This window comes from Pleurodeles waltl, chromosome 9 (assembly GCF_031143425.1).
Source record: "Pleurodeles waltl isolate 20211129_DDA chromosome 9, aPleWal1.hap1.20221129, whole genome shotgun sequence".
In the NCBI taxonomy this organism is placed as follows: domain Eukaryota; kingdom Metazoa; phylum Chordata; class Amphibia; order Caudata; family Salamandridae; genus Pleurodeles; species Pleurodeles waltl.
In genome coordinates, this window is record NC_090448.1 from 413,734,700 (window position 1) to 413,750,807 (window position 16,108).

General features: G+C 46.6%; 1 protein-coding gene across 2 annotated transcripts in view; it reads left to right on the forward strand.

The window, feature by feature from the left end:
* Positions 1-16,108, forward strand: part of LOC138259445 (putative Kunitz-type serine protease inhibitor) — a 193,083-nt gene that overhangs the window by 89,017 nt on the left and 87,958 nt on the right. For both annotated transcript variants that reach the window (XM_069207194.1, XM_069207195.1), the window contains one exon: positions 10,629-10,790. In XM_069207194.1, the coding sequence (XP_069063295.1) occupies positions 10,629-10,790 (162 nt within the window). The remainder of the gene's footprint in view (positions 1-10,628; positions 10,791-16,108) is intronic.

Sequence of the window (16,108 nt, forward strand, 5' to 3'; positions counted from 1 at the left end):
ATTTCTTTTAGCCATTGCACCCCTGCTACCATGAAGGCCCGGACTGATCCTTTGCTGTGCTGATCTACCCAATGAAGTGTTGTGAACCAGGTTAAAGCCCCCTCCTCCTTCCCTTCATAATCATGTCTGCAGTAGGGGTTGCAGCTGCTTGGCCCAGGGTGTGTAGCAGGAACTTCCCCCTGGCAGTCATTATGTTCATATTGTGTGGCAAGGGCGAAGGTGTGAGCATTCTGATAGAGACTTACCTTAGAATTTTCCCCCATGCATTATACTGGATCTGGAGATTTTTTCTTCAAGCAATACGTTGACCTTGTAGTCGCCGTGATGACGTCGGGAGTAGTACATAGATGCTGCCTCAGCGCAGTGACGTCAGTTCTTCTCTTTCCGCGCCATGCGCTGATCTGGGGAGAGCACCCTGGTCTCTTTTTGACTGAGTTTGACTGTTTTGTCGAGGTTTTTGGTGAGTTTAGATGTCTCCGAAGACCGGTTAAAGCTGTGTGAGGACTGTCACCACATGTCGGTGACGGATCCGCATTGGGTCTGTTTGTGGTGTATGGAGCGTGACCATGACCTAAAGTTGTGCTCAGAGTGCCGGGCCATGCACCCGAAGGCCTTGAGGGAGCGGTCCCTCAAGCTCCCGGTGGCCCGGCGCTCAACTCCACGTATGTCCCGGTCGCGCTCGAGGGGAAGGTATTGAGACCGCTTGCAGAGCCACCACCTTTCTTCTTCCTCCAAGTCTTGGGGTACAGGTAAGAAGTCTTCATTGAAGCGGTCCAGTCACCCTTCGACTTCACCCCGTCGCTCAGCTGATGCAACGTGGGAGGAGAGTTGACGCTAGAGTCCTCCGTCTTCGAAGCCTGCTTCTGGGTCCGGTCCGCTCCACGCTTCCCCAAATTTCCGGGAGCCGGAGCAACCCCTGCCCAATTAAAGGAGTTTTATGAGGCCATGGGCCTCATTTTTGGGCAGGCTGACCCCTTGGGCTCAAGGGGTTCGGTCGGGAGGCCTTCGGGTTCCGTGCCAGCTGCATCTGCCCCGGCCACCGAGGTCCCCTGCGCATCCGCACAGACGCCGGTCGTACCATTGAGACCTTCCCTGGCACTGGTTCAATTGTCTATGCTCCCGACGTTGATGGTGCCCACCATCGACATCGACCCGATCCTCATCCCAGACTACTCAGTCGGAACGGCGTTGGCTGATGCTGCCTCTGTCTTCGATGGAGCCTACTCATCCCAGGTTGGATTTGGACCTTTTTCCTTATCGATACGAATTTGGGGAAGGATTGGAGTTGTCCCTGGACCCTTATGAATACCAGGATGACCCTACTTTGTGCTAGTCACAGGAGTTGGGCGAGGCCAGTTCCCTGGACACTTCCCCAGATGCTGGCATGCTGTCTCCTCCTACTGTGGCTACAGCGGATGGAGTTACTTATTCTGTGGTGGTCAGTAGTGCGGCTGAGCTGCCTACTGTAGAGGTCAGGTCAAATATCCTGACGGAGGTGCTTCAGCCAGTGCTTCCACATCGGAGTCCCTTTTGCTATCCAGTGTGGCCCTCACCGATGTTCTCTTGGGTACTTGGTCCAGACCAAACACATGGGCTCCTGTGAACAGGGCTTTCAGACACCACCATTGGCCCGCCCGAACTACCCTAAATTCCTGTCCCAACACCCCACGCCTGAGAGCCTGTCATCCAGGCTTCCTCTTCCTCAGGCGCAATCCCTTCCGCACCCCCCCTGGATAGGGAAATCAGAAAGGCTGGAACAATTTGGTAAGATGTTTTCTTCCTCCAGTCCCGCGCTGCGGTCTGTGAACATCACATGCCTTTTGGGCCGCTACTCTCTCTGTGGGATACGGTCGCGCGGGTTCTGCCGCAGATACCGGAGGAGGCCCATGCTATTGTCTCCCAAGCTGTCACTGATGGAAGAGATACAGCAAAGTTCACGATCCGATGTGCGCTGGACACGACCAACTCTCTGAGCAGATCGGGTGCTACGACATGGCCTTGAGACGCCACGCCTGGTTGTGTACTTCGTACTTCTGGGTTTTCGGGGGATGTCCAACAGTCTCTTATGGACATGCCCTTTGATAGCTTCCGTCTTTTTGGAGACAAGGCAGACTTGGCCTTGGAGAGATTCAAGAACCCCCGGGATACGGCTTGGTCCCTTGGCCTTTCCGCTGCCCCTCGCCCCCCCAACAGTCTGCCTTTTGTAGCCATGGAAGGGGGGGGTCCCTGTCACGTCCCCAACCCAGCCACCGATTCACCCATACGGTTTACCCGCTGCGTGGCCGGTGATGTGGAATCCCACATGGGTGTGGGGACAGGGAACCAGAGGTCTTTTCAGTCCACCACTGCAGCCTCCAAACCCTCCTAGTCCGTTCCCTCACTCCGGTCCGGTTGGCGGCAGGATACGCGATCACCTGCCCCGCTGGGAATCCATCACTATGGACAGGTGGGTTTTGCAGATAGTTCGAAAGGGCTATTCCTTCCCCTTCGAATCTGCCCCACCAGCCGTGCCTCCATCGGTCAGCCATCTTCCAGAGGATCATTTGTCACTTCTGCGCCAGGAAGTCACGGCTCTCTTGGCCAAGGGAGCCATTGAGAAGGTCCCTGTGACAGAAATAGGTTTTGATTGTTATTCCCGCTGCTTTCTGGTGCTGAAAGGACAAGGGCTTAAGTCCTATCCTAGACCTTCAGGACCTCAATTACTTCCTCCAGAAGGAGAAATTCAAAATTCTCACCATGGCTCCTCCTGTCTGCCTTAGACCCAGGAGACTGGATGGTATTGTTGGTCTTGCAGGATGCTTATTTCCACATTCCCATCCTGCCTGCCCGTCCATAGATGTTACAAGCACTGTCAGTTTACCATGCTCCCCTTCGGCCTTACCAGCACTCCTCTGGTATTCACAAAAGTTATGGCGGTGGTTGCAGCTCATCTGCGCAGGTTAGGGGTCTTCGCCTTCAACAGCCAGTCGTCAAGGTAGCAGAAGACTGACTCTCCCCACGAAGTCATCTCCTGCCTTCAGACTATGACGAGCCTCCTGCACACACTGGGGTTCACTGTCAACATGCCAAAGTCACAAATGACTCTCTCTCAGACGCTCCCTTTCAATGGAGCTGTTCTGGATTCAGTGCTGTTTCAGGATATTTGGTGAATCATTCCGATCTTTCAGCCTATGTCTTGGGTTTCGGTGAGACTGACTCTGAAGCTGCTGGGCTTCATGGCCTCCAGCATCCTGCTAGTAACACATGCCAGATGGCATATGCGGGCTCTGCAGTGGAACTTGAAGTTCCATTGGGTGCAGCATCAGGGAAATCTCTCTGACATGGTCCAGATCTCGGAGGGGACTGCGACAGACCTGCAGTGGTGGCCTTCGAATCCACATTGGGTCCACAGCAGATCCCTCTCCCTTTCCCAGCCAGATCTATTTATAGTGACAGATGCGTCACTTCTGGGTTGGGGTGGCCACATGGGAGAGGCGGAGATCAGAGGCCTCTGGTCTCCGGCGGTGTCTGGGCTCCATATCAATCTTTTGGAGTGCTGGGCGATCAGGCTTGCGTTGAAAGTATTTATTCCCTCTCTCAAAAGGAAAGTAGTCCAAGTGTTTACGAACAACACCACCGCCATGTGGTACTGCAACAAACAGGGTGGGGTAGGGTCCTGGACCCTTTGTCAGGAGGAACTATGCCTCTGGACATGGCTGGAACATCGGGGCATTACCCTGGTGGTTCAACATCTGGCGGGCTCTCTGAACGCCAGAGCGGACAAACTCAGCCGGTGATGCACAGCTGATCACGAATGACGTCTCTATCCAGAGGTGACGCAAGGTCTCTTTCAGCAGTGGGGAGAGCCTTGGTTAGATCTGTTCCTCTCTGCAGATAACGCGCAATGTCAGCTATTTTGCATGTTGGAGTTTCCAAGGCAGCACTCGCTCGGAGAAGCTTTTCATCTTAAGTGGCACTCCGGCCTCCTTTATGCCTTTCTGTCTATACCACTTATGCCCAGAGTTCTCAAGAAGATCAGGAACGACTGGGCCCAAGCTATCATCCTGGTGGCTCTGGACTGGGCGCGGAGATTATGGTATCCAGAACTATTGAGCATGGCCACCAATCCCCCACTCATACTGCCTCTTTGGGCGGATCTTCTGTCACAGCAACAGGGACGGTTCTCCACCCGAACCTGTCCAATTTCTGCATTCATGCGTGGAGAATGATGACGGCAGTTGACTACTTTGATCTTCCACCCTAAGTCTGTGATGTTATCTTGGCAGCCAGGCGTCCCTCCACCAAAACGGTATACGCCAGTCGTTGGCATAAATTTGTGGCATAGCGTACCAACAAATCTGTTTATCCTCTGTCTGCTCCTCTATCTGAGGTTCTTTTGTTCATTCTTTCTTTGGCCCAGCAGGGCTCTGCTTTGGGCACCGTTAAAGGGTATTTATCAGACATTTTAGCCTTTCTTAGGCTACCTGATCACCCTCACTCTTTAAATCTCCTGTTGTCAACCGATTCCTTAAAGGTCTCACCCATTTATTTCCTCCCACTCCATTTATCATGCCTCAGTGGTACCTCAATCTTGTCCTTACTGTGTACTCCCTTTGAGCCGATGCACAATTGCTCTTTACGGCTCCTCACTTTCAAAACGGTCTTCTTGCTGCCATCACTTCTGCTCGCAAAGTGAGTGAGCTTCAAGCTCTTTCTTCAAAGCCTCAATTCTTGTCTGTGCACCCTGACAAAGTGGTGTTGCGCACTAAGGCTTCCTTCCGAAGTTTGTAACACCTTTTCCTGTAGGCCAGTCCATCACCTTACCTACGTTTTATGAACCCCTACATCCTTCTCATGAGGAGGAGAGACTCCACCGTCTGGAACCAATAATAGCGTTGGTGTTATCTTTAAATCGTACTAAAGATTTCTGGGTGGACAATCATCTCTTTGTCAGGTGTGTGGGTGTGAAGAAAGAGAAGGCGGTGCAAAAACGTACCATCTCTTGATGGGTGGTACTTTGCATCAAGATGTACTATGCTTTGGCCAAGAAGCAACCCCCTGAGGGCTTGCGCGCTCATTCCACCAGAGCAGCTGCTGCTTCCAATGCGTTAGCACATGGAGTTTCTGTCCTGGATATCTGCCAGGCGGCTACGTGGGCATCCGTGAACACGTTTGCTGAACATTTCTGCCTGGACAGTCAGGTCCGTCGGGACTGCTACTTTGGTTGTTTGGTCCTGGAGGACTTTCTAGTATGATCTTGGTTTGCATCCCACCTCCGAGGATGGCATTGCTTGGGTATCTATTCTAAGGTAAGGAATCTGCAACTAGAAGTCTATCAGATGTACAAGTTACTTACCTTCAGTAACGAAATATCTGGTAGAGACATTCTAGTTGCAGATTGCTAACCCACCCACCCATCCTCCCTGCTTGCGAACTGATATCTAGGAACAGGGATTCCTTCTTGAGGTCCTTAGCTCTTGCGCACTAATTTCAGTTTTTTTTAGCGGCTCAGCGCTTTGGCATGGAAAGTAAGTAAAAGAAATTGACGTCACTGCGAGGAGGCGTCTATGTACCTCTGTTGACACCATCACAGCGACTACGACGCAGGCAGTCGACCAAAGCCACCCACTGACGCGCATGGGTATTGCTCGAAGAAAAAAATCTCCAGATCCAGTCTGATTCCTGGGGAAAATTCTATGGTTCGGAATCTGCAACTAAAATGTCTCTACCATATATTTCGTTACCAAAGGTAAGTAACTCGTACTTCAGGGCGATGTGTAAGTAGAGGAGCCTCCCCCTGCCTGTTCCACTTCAGATTGTATAATCCAGCTCTGAAAATTACTAGCCAGTAGTACAACTAAACAAAGGCAAAAAGGTGACAAATGTTAGCAAAACTACTCAGTGGGTGGGAATTACCCTTCAATACCGGGTTTATTATACAACTTCTTCTCCTTGTTCTCCTCCTTTCTCTCTTTCTCTAATAACCAAAACAAAAAAAAAGGCTCTTTAGACCTTGTAAATCTTGTGGGAAGCCAAGGCTGTTTTCAGATGATCCTCATAGAATGCCCCTACTACTTACTTTCTCATCACGAACCAGAGGAATGTAAGCATTACATAATCTTTTTTGCCAAAACATTAAAGGATAGAGAGACTAGACTACTTCTGTGGCTACAGAAGAAAGACTTTCTTTATAGGGGAGGGGTGGGGGGGGGCAGTTCCTACTTCTGGTGAGAAAAGTTAGAGTACAGTTTTGCATATCAGAAAGCCTAAAACTGATGATACTACCTCATATAAGATATCAACATAAATGCTTTGTGAGATAACATCTGAGGCTGATACTCCTTTGACAGTCTTCTGGTACGATGTGATCGACTGATCTGGCATCTCTGAGTAAAACGTTGATGAAGAAACCATCAACGACAACAGCAATGCTTACAATGACTACAACTATGACCCGGATGACAACTAGAACTTCTTCCTCATCGTAGATGACTGTGACAACGATTGCTTTGTTGATGATGCTGTTGACGGCTTAATTGACAGTCTCAAAAGTGAGCTGTCTGCTTGAAAACAAAAACATCTTCATCAACAGCACCGCTGATGGGCCCGTCTGCGCTACAAAAAGACATATTTTGATTAGTGAAGAGCGGATTCCAGTGACACTGCATCCAGAACAGATATCACTGAGCAAGGTGTCAACATTACCTCCCGCACACCTATTGAAGGTTGAGGAGTCAACTGAAGACAATGGGAACTTTGATGCCTGCTTGCAGTCCCACAAAACAAGCCCCAGGAGCTGGATGACAGGCCAATTAGGGACACATCCTCCTGCTGTGAAGGGGGTTCTTTTCAGGACCGACCACAATACCCTTTTCAGCGTTATGAGTCCTTTCAGGATCACTATCCTTATGAAGACTGAACTCTAGTGACAGATCTTTTCTACATGTTGAACGATTACTATAAGATTTATGGAGGCTACTGCACCAGATGTACAGAGCCCACAGGCTACTCCAGTGGGTGAGGACGATTCACTTTCTTTTCATTTCATTTAGATGAAAGCCCAATCGGACCTTCAAACATGATCAAAAACACGTATTGCCTCTATTCAGCCCCATTATCTGCTGCTTCTTCCACACCTCCACTTACCACTTTTCCCCTCCGAAGATATCAGAGGTTTTCACAAGCTCCTTGAGCAAGCCTCCAAGCGATTCTTCCTGCCTGTCCCCAAAAAAAACAGATTGTTTTCTGTATCATTTCAAAGATGTGGCAAGGAAATTATGAACCCTGCATTAGTGGTTGCAGTCATTCCTCAGCTTGATAAAAAGTACAGAACTCCTGAGAGTTCACCCTCATGTCTGATTGTGCATCCACAACCAGATTTGGTTGTTATGCAAATGGCTCAGCGGACATACAGAAATCCTTCTACCTCATGTTTCACCCCACCGGATAAAGAAGGACGACATCTGGATAAAGTTGGGACAATATTCTTTGATATGGCAGAAACAACCACTAGGGAGTCCAATGCTTTAGCTATTTAAGGAAAGTACGACAGGCAGACATGGTCAGATGTGGCAGCCTTCCTAGAATTTCTGCCTAAGGATAAGAACGAAGCTAAAGAGATCCTACAAGAAGGATAAAGGGCATCTTCAGAAGTAATTGATCCATCAATAGATATTGCCTCAACAGCCTTCAGAAAGATGGCTGGTGCAGCAGTCTTGTGCTGACGAAGAAGGCTAAAAGACACTTCTTTCTATCCTTAAGTTCAAGTAAAGGTGTTAGATGTTCCCCTTAACAGACATAATCTCTTTGGCAAGCATGTGGATGACACCTTTCAGCCTGTAAATGGTGACATAATTATGGTTCATTAGGAATTCTGCTGCATTGTTGCCTTTTCATGGCGGCAGAGGAAGAGGCCAGTTTATTTCTAGAGGCTCTTACCAGTCTTAAAGATACTAACCATATTTACAATTCCAACAGGATTTCCGCCAGCAGTATACCCCTCAGCAGCCTATACAGGGCACCCTGCTTATAAAAGACCTACAGCCTGAGGGGGGGAGTATGTAAACGTTTGGACTGCAGTGATGTTTTGCAGGCACTGATCACATTAACCGTTCGCCGACACATTGCAACTTATCCAGTTTGTTTGTTCAAAGAATATTTCTTCAGAAAAGCGGTTGTTGGTTATAATCCATCAGGGTCAAACCCTGGAATTTGTTCAAAACCCTCCCAGAAATCATCCTCACAAGAGGTATCATCAACATCTAGATGTGTTGATCAAATAAATTTGATTGCTTATTTCTAAAGTAGTATGGAGGAAATGTATTTGGTACATCACAACAAAGGATTATATTCAGATTTCTAATCAAAAAGAAATCTGTAAAATTGAGACAGGTTATGGACTTGAAGACTTCTGAACATTCATAAGAAACAGCTATTCAGAATGCTATCTTTACAAAAGGTTTTGCAGCTACTAAACTTGGGAGAGATTATATGAAATCACTGGATCTCCTGGATACATACTTCCACATTGCCATTAACAATACCAACTCACTGTTCTTCCTTTTAGTCTGTGGTCAGCCTCCAGAATTTTTCCAAAGTATATGGCAAGATGCCATATTTCTTGTTGAGGAGCGATCATAAGGTTTTCCTGTATTTAGATGACTTGCTAATCAATGGTCTGCTGTTCAGTTCTGCAAGAATATCTTTGTTCAAGATTCTAGGTCTCAAGTTAAAACCGGAATATCCTTCTCTAATGTCATCCAGTTCACCAGCGTTCCTGGGAGCAGTTTTGGACACAACTTAAAACCTTTCCGTTTTGGGATAATCTTTGCAATGCATAATACAATTTGTGTCACCCATTTAAAAAAATAAAAAAAAATAAAAAAAGTCTGCTTCTGTTCGAATATACAATATTAATGCTGGGAATGATGTTGTTTTGTGTTCAGTTGGTTAAAAATTGCCGGCTACAAATGAGGCTGCACAAAGGGTTCAAGTTCAGTGAACTTTTGAGGACATAATCTTCATTACTCCAAATACTAAGTTAGCAGTGACCTGGTGGGGGAGAGAAGTCAACATTTCTCATAACTTGTCAGTCATACTCACTCACCCTCACTTTATAATAACTACAAATGCTGTATGCTGATTTCATCAGAGACATTCATGGGGAGATGCATTTCTGATGACTTGGACAGGAATGTTTGCCTATGCCTTTCCTCCTTTTCCTCTAATTCCCAAGGTCGTTTGAGAAATGAGACCAAAACTGTGCTGTTTAATGCTAATAGCTCCGGTGGAGCCAAGGCGTAGTTGATTCAGAGCTTTTTCTATCAGAATGTCCACATAGTCCTCTCATATCTTCTCTCTGTGACAAGGGACAAATTGTTTATTCAAAGATATCATCTCTAAATTTATCAGCACAGCTCTTCACAACAATGAAATTAGCTCTTGAGCATGCCTCAAGAATGCAAACAATTTATAGAAAATGAAGGAAAAAAAAAACTAAAAACCAACACCTTTTCACATCTTCTCCAGAACGGGTTCTACCTTACTTTCTCCATTTGGCAGGGACATGCCTAAATCACAACTCAGTTTAAGTTCACCTGGAGACTATGTCAAGTTTTGTAGAGCGAGGGATAAATTCTCTGTCTGGTCTATCAGGCTCATCAAAGAATTTATGAAGGGTCTCTTATCAGTTTACCTCTGGTAAAATCACAACCTGTAATTAGGCAATTGAACACAGTTCTTTCACAGTTGATAAGTCTATTTGAACCTATAATAAAGAAAATGTATATCATTGAAGATGGCCCTTCTCTTGGCTTTTACCTCCTCTAAAAGGGTAAGTGAGAGTCCAGGTTTTACAGTAAAAGAGCCATTATTGAACTTCAAAGACGAAAGGGGTATATTCAGAATGAACTCTCAATTCATTCAAATGATTTTTAATTCCCTTTGATTCTCCTAACAACTTTTTTCAAGAACCCTTCGAATGCATGGTATCAATATCTTTTATAGATTTACAAGCAGCCTTCTCATCTCCCCGTTGAGTTTCACCATGCAGAAGAATCTTTTTATACGTTGTGGTACATGTGCTCCAAATCTTAAGTATGGTGGCCCTGCAAGGTTAGAGTGGTTTAGGGGCTGCTCTCTGATTGGCTGAGTTTTGGTTCTCTTGAACAATGTAAATTGGCTAACAGTGTCACTTGAGTTCCCCTATTTTTGCTACTTCTACTAATACTGCGGGACTCCCACCACGACTGGGAGGACTCAAGCATGTGAACCCACGAAAGACGGCAATACTGGAGAACTAGTGTGATGATAAGTAACTTAGGTCCTGATCTAGTTTTTGGCGGAGGGGAATACGGTCACAAACGTGACTGATATCCCATCCGCCATATTACGATCCAGTTATATTCTATGGGATATCTGTCACATTTGTGATGGAGTATTTATTCCCTCCGCCAAGATCTAAATCGGGCCCTTGGTTTTTAGGCTTCAAGCAGGGGCGACAACTTAATTACGCAGCAGGGGAAATTTGTATTCCTTCTGGTGCATAGTTTTATTGATAGACGTGTGTTTTTTTTTTTTTTTTTTTTTATTCATTTTTTTTTTTAAATCTGGCAGTGCCCCACACAATTAATACTTTTTTTTTCTTCCAGATTACTGTACTCCAAAAGCAGAAACTGGGCTTTGCCGTGCTGCGATTCCCCGCTGGTATTTTGATACTGAAAGTAGTACCTGTAAAGCATTCACTTTTGGAGGGTGTGGAGGGAACAAGAATAACTTTCAGTCTGAGAAAGAATGCCTGGATAAATGCTTTGGTAAGTGTATGAAGGGCATATTTAACACTTTATTTAGCCACGCAATCTGTTCAAGTGATCAATGAAATGGCATTTTCCTGTGTTTTGTACCTAAGCATTTGTATATTAATCCTCGGAGACCTATATGGCTAGAATAGTTTCTGGAAGATGTGTGGGTAAGAGGGACATAAAATGAGGGGTTTTTGAAACCGGGATTGTTGGGTGGAAAAGGTGCAGACAATCTACATAGAGCTCCCCTTCGTTTAGGTATTTTGTTTAGACCGTTTGTAAAATGTGCTACGTCTTGCTGTTAACCCACAGAGTATTTTCAGCTCACCTTGTTTTCCCCAATATTTCCAGATTTAGTTTTTCATTGTTTCCTTTGATGGGAAATAAAAATAGTGTTTGTGGTGGCTAAAGCCCCGTATGTAGTTCTACACTTCTACAATAAACAGTGGCCCTTGCAGCTACATCTCATTCTGTAATGTTTGCTCAGTTGTATAATGAGTTTAATCTACATTTGCGCCTAAATCGAAATTTTAAGGTTCTAAGAAACTTTAGCCCTGCTGAATGGCTACCTAAAAGGTCATCTGGAGTAAATCTTCCAGCTCCATGGTTATCTTTTTGACTTATGTGGACCCCCATTTAATCATTACTGGACCTCGGCAACCCCCCACTCGTTCATTATTGGAATCTGGGGCCACCCACTGAGTAATCGGGAAGCAGAGGACCCCGGCCTACGCAATTGATGATTTGAACCGCAAAACAGTACACAAAAAATGCAGAAACAAATATTTATCAAACAAACACACAAATTATGACATATGTTCTTTAATTCACAAACACGTGCAAGGAAACAAAATGAAAACAAAGGTTGGAGCTTTTCTAAATTCAATTTCGGCCACTCCTCATACTATACTTTGTGTTATGCACTTAAACTGCTCCCACCTATCAATCTTGGGGTACTAACTTAATTTTTTGCCTCCAATCAAATTCCTTTACTTTGACAGAATTGGTTGATTTTCGATTGCCCATTTTGCTTCTTTTTGTGCACTTTATTAATCTGTTACTAGTATTTCATTTTCTAAGCAGCTGTGTACCCCCCCCCCCAGTAGGCTTGGTGGACCGCTAAGGGTCCCCGCACCACAGGTTAAGAACCACTGTTATAGCTCATTTTCCAAGGCTTTGTGTCTAGCAAGCAGGACTAAAATATTTTGGTCCGGGGACTTTCAGTATCTTAATCTCTCAATCTAATAGTAAACCTGTAGTCCCTAGACCTTGATTCTCCTCCCCACCCCCCACCACCAATTCTTCACCCTGCTTTAACATGCTATCACTGTTAATTGATTTCAACAACTGCCACTTTATAATCCCAGATTTATATGCGATTGTTGTAGAGTCTTGAAGAAAAAAAACCTGTTCTGGCTGGTACAACCTCAAAGGCTGTGGTCTTGCTATCCTTCCATAACAACAGATTAGCACATGCAGACGATTTCTGTAAAATAATGCAGTCCCATCGAATTTGTATAGCTCCCTCTTCCAAGAATCCCTCATCATTAGTTTTGCATGACTGACTGTTGCCACCCAGCACCAGCACCTAGCATGTCATCTCCTGTGCTTAGACTCCCTTTTTAGGTCTCTCCTACAGGACACTTTAGAGGTCTGTTGAATGACCCATTGGGGACAGTACTAACAACTGGCTATCTTATTGTATTTATCTTTTTATTAATTTTAATACAAGGTAAAAACATGACAATCTCCATGCCCCTCCCCCACCCAAAAGACACACACACAAACATATCGGCATTATTGCAGATCTCTTCATGTAGGTCTTATACTGACCGGATGACAGTGGGGCCCACATTTAATCCTGTCCTAGCCATAGTCTGTGCTCATCTTCTGGTATCTATTCGGGTGGGAGCAAATTCATTCTCTGCCGGTCCTGAGTTCCCATTAGTCATCCTCCCTCGCCAATTGTCATGGAGCCTATATTCTGTCCCTTTTACATGGGCACCCTCGTGCCTGGTATACAATTTTTTCTACTCCCTTACACTAGTGCAGGCCCCCCTCCCACTCTTATCCTGAGCACATGGGGAGCCCCCCAGTGTTTGGGTATTTCCCTGCGGGCTATCATCAGTGCCAGATTGCTGAATATCCGTGCATATCAGTCTAGGGTTTGGTCACCCCAGATTCATAGAGTGACCATGTGCAGTGCAATCTGCACTTCCATGTTCCAGTGTCACCGATAATCTTTCACTTATTCTCCTCCAGTAGGACCCCGGTTTTGAATATTCCCAAAGTGTGTTGAGGAGGGTTTCTGCATGTGGCATCCCCGCATGCACAGATCATTGGGAACCCAGCCCATTTGAAATAGGTGAGTCCGGGTTCAGTAGGTCCTGTGCAGTATTTTTAACTGGTTCAGTCTGAAGCCTGTCCGGATTGCTGCTTCTCTAGGGTGTCCACATGCCTGACTCCAATCGTTGTCTTACAGGCTACCCAGATCCCTTTCCTGCTTCTCTCACAGGGGGTCCAACAATGACAGGCTATTGTTTAATAGTTTGGAATAAATGACTGACACTGCATGACTTATCAGGGGATCCCAGCACTCCGCACTCCAATGGAGACTCTTCCTCAGTCTCCTCCTGCAATGCAGTGTTCCTAGTGAGCAGAAATTAGAGCTGCTGGTAGTGTAGTAGTTGAATCCCTGAAAGCTTATATTCTGCCTGCAGATCATCAAAGGGTATTATTGCCCCATCTCTCCATTCCTACCCAAGTTGGGAGTTTCCCAATCGACCCCAATTCTTATGACCCTCTGTGCACAGCAGGCTACAGAATAGCTCCGAATCCCAGTGTGGGAGTCTTTAATGTCGCTCTGCCATTCCATCCCAATCTTTGTTGCCCTTTTCCAGATAGTAATTACTGTCTGTGTTGGTGGTGGGAGGCATCACCCGTACAGGCAATGCACGTAGCCCTCTGGGGCCATGACAAAGCGATCTGTGTTTAGGGAGGGCTCTTGCTGTGACAGGAAGGCCCAATCATTGACCGTCAGGAGGTGTGAAGCCCAATAGTATAGTTGAAGGCTCTGGAGGGCGATACTGTCACACTAGCCACCGAACGGAAAAAATAGTCTGGGACTCAGTAAGGGGTATTCTGTAGAACGTATAAGAATTTGGGGCAGTAGATCATTTTGTATAGGGCTGCTTGGCCCAGGAGGGAGAGTGGCAGTTTCCTCCATCTTTCCACTGTGGCTCTATATCCAGTTAGAATTTACTCCAGTTTTTTTTTTGCATGTATAAAGCATGGTTGGTTGGAACGATTATTCCTAGGGATCGAAACCCTATGTCGCTCACCGAAAGGGACTGTTGCCAGCAGCAGGTGGAGTACCCGTCCCCCTGGGAAAAGCTACCGATTTGATCCAGTTGATATGAAACCTGAATACTGCCAAGATTCTAGGATTACATGTATCAAATGGGAGGGGTCTGTGAGATACAAGAGGATGTAGTCCCCATATAATGAAATCGCATCATCCAAATTTGGGTCCCATCGGAGGTCCCTAATCTGGCCATCCATCCTGATCTAGGATGCCAGTGGTTCGAGGGCAGTAGCAAAGAGCAATGGTGAGAGTGGGCACCCCGTCTGGTGCCCCTGGATAGGTGAAATTGGGCTGATGGTACCCCATTGACCCGGACCCTCGCCACCAGTTGCTCATATAGCAGGCAGATCCAGGATATAAAAATAAAATCCTGAAGCCCATCTTGTGGAGGACTGCCATCATATATGACCACTCTTGAGAGTCTAAGGCCAGAAGTACCCCAGTTCCTGCAGTCGCTCACCACGTGACAGACTGCCCATCAGTCTCCTCAGGTTGTGTCTCGTGGCCCGGTATGGCATAAAGCCAGACTGGTCAGGGTGAATTAAAGTATCAAGTACCTGGGTCAGGCGGTTTGCTAGGTTTCTTGGTGAGAACCTTTGTTTCAGGATTTGATGGAGATTGACCTGTAGGAGGCAGTCATCAACTGCCTTCCTCTCTTTGAGTCGGGACAGTCGTAGCCTCCTGTAGATCAGGAGACAATATACCCTTATCCCTGGCCAAATTAAACATGGCAAGCATAGGTTTCACCGCTTTCAAGGTTACTTCATTATAAAACTCTGCTGAAAAGCTATTGGGGTCTGGGGTCCTCCCACTATGCAGTTGTGAGATGGCCTTGGCTACCTTCTCTTCTGTGATCTTGTCCTCCATTGTTTCCATCTGATATGAGACTATGCTGGGGGGGAGGAGGGTGGTGGAGGGGGGCTTTATTGTCCATCTCATTTAAGCGTCCCTGTGTGGTGCGAAATTGAGCCCTTGCCTCTTGTCCATGTCAGGGTGGTGTATTCCAGTTTAATCTCCTCCATTTGGTGGGCACTTTCATTTGTGGGGGCACCATGTACTGTCCCTCAAGTTGAGTAAGTTTTTCTTTGAGTCACCTACATCCTTTCTTGATACCTTCTCAGGCCTACTCGTCTTGCCCCCTTAGTAATGTTTTATTTGCCACAAATTGATCAGTGACCAGAGTGAGCCTCCATTTTTCATAAAATAATTGGTTGTGGTGGTGTGAATGGCCTCTTGTGTCCCAATTCTGCAGTTCCCAGGCGCTGAGTTTCCAAGTGGTGTTCCAACCTGGGGCACCCATTTGGACCACCGCAGACCAAGGCGGGTGGTCTGATATTCCGCGGGGAAGAAAGGTGGTATCAGAAGATCTACCCAGTTATTGTCTGGGCACCATTAAGTAGTCCAGTAGAGCCATAGCCCCCCTGTGCCTTGGTGGCAGGTGAATATCGTCATATACCTGGCGTCTTGCCTTCTGTAGGTCAATAAAGACCCATGACCTCTACAAAGGTGGCCAGTTGTTTTTGGGCCGCAGTCGTTTCTCAATTTCCGCAGTCTATCCGTTTCTCTGTGTAGTCTCATAGTTTAGGCTCCCCCCCCACCACCACCTCTCCCCACCCAATAATTGTCAATGCGTCAGGGGATTGTCTGCCACTTTCCCATGCATTTCCAGCCCTTTAAATTGCATCCCCTGGAAAAGTACCAGGAGCCCACAACTACATCCTCCCCGTAGCATAGGCCATGAATCGCTGCCTGGCAGGCGTCATTCACCCATGTGCGAAGAACTTCATGTGGTAATATGAGGCGCACCAGGAGTCCCACCCCTCTGGGCCCCCCTGTGAAACCTGCATTTGGCAATAATTGATACCTGCCTTTCCCTAGCAACCCGCAGGTATTATCCAGTAGATGGGTTTCCTGTAGTAGAATAATGTCTGGGTCTTGTCCAAGTAGGTATTTCTGCACTACTGCC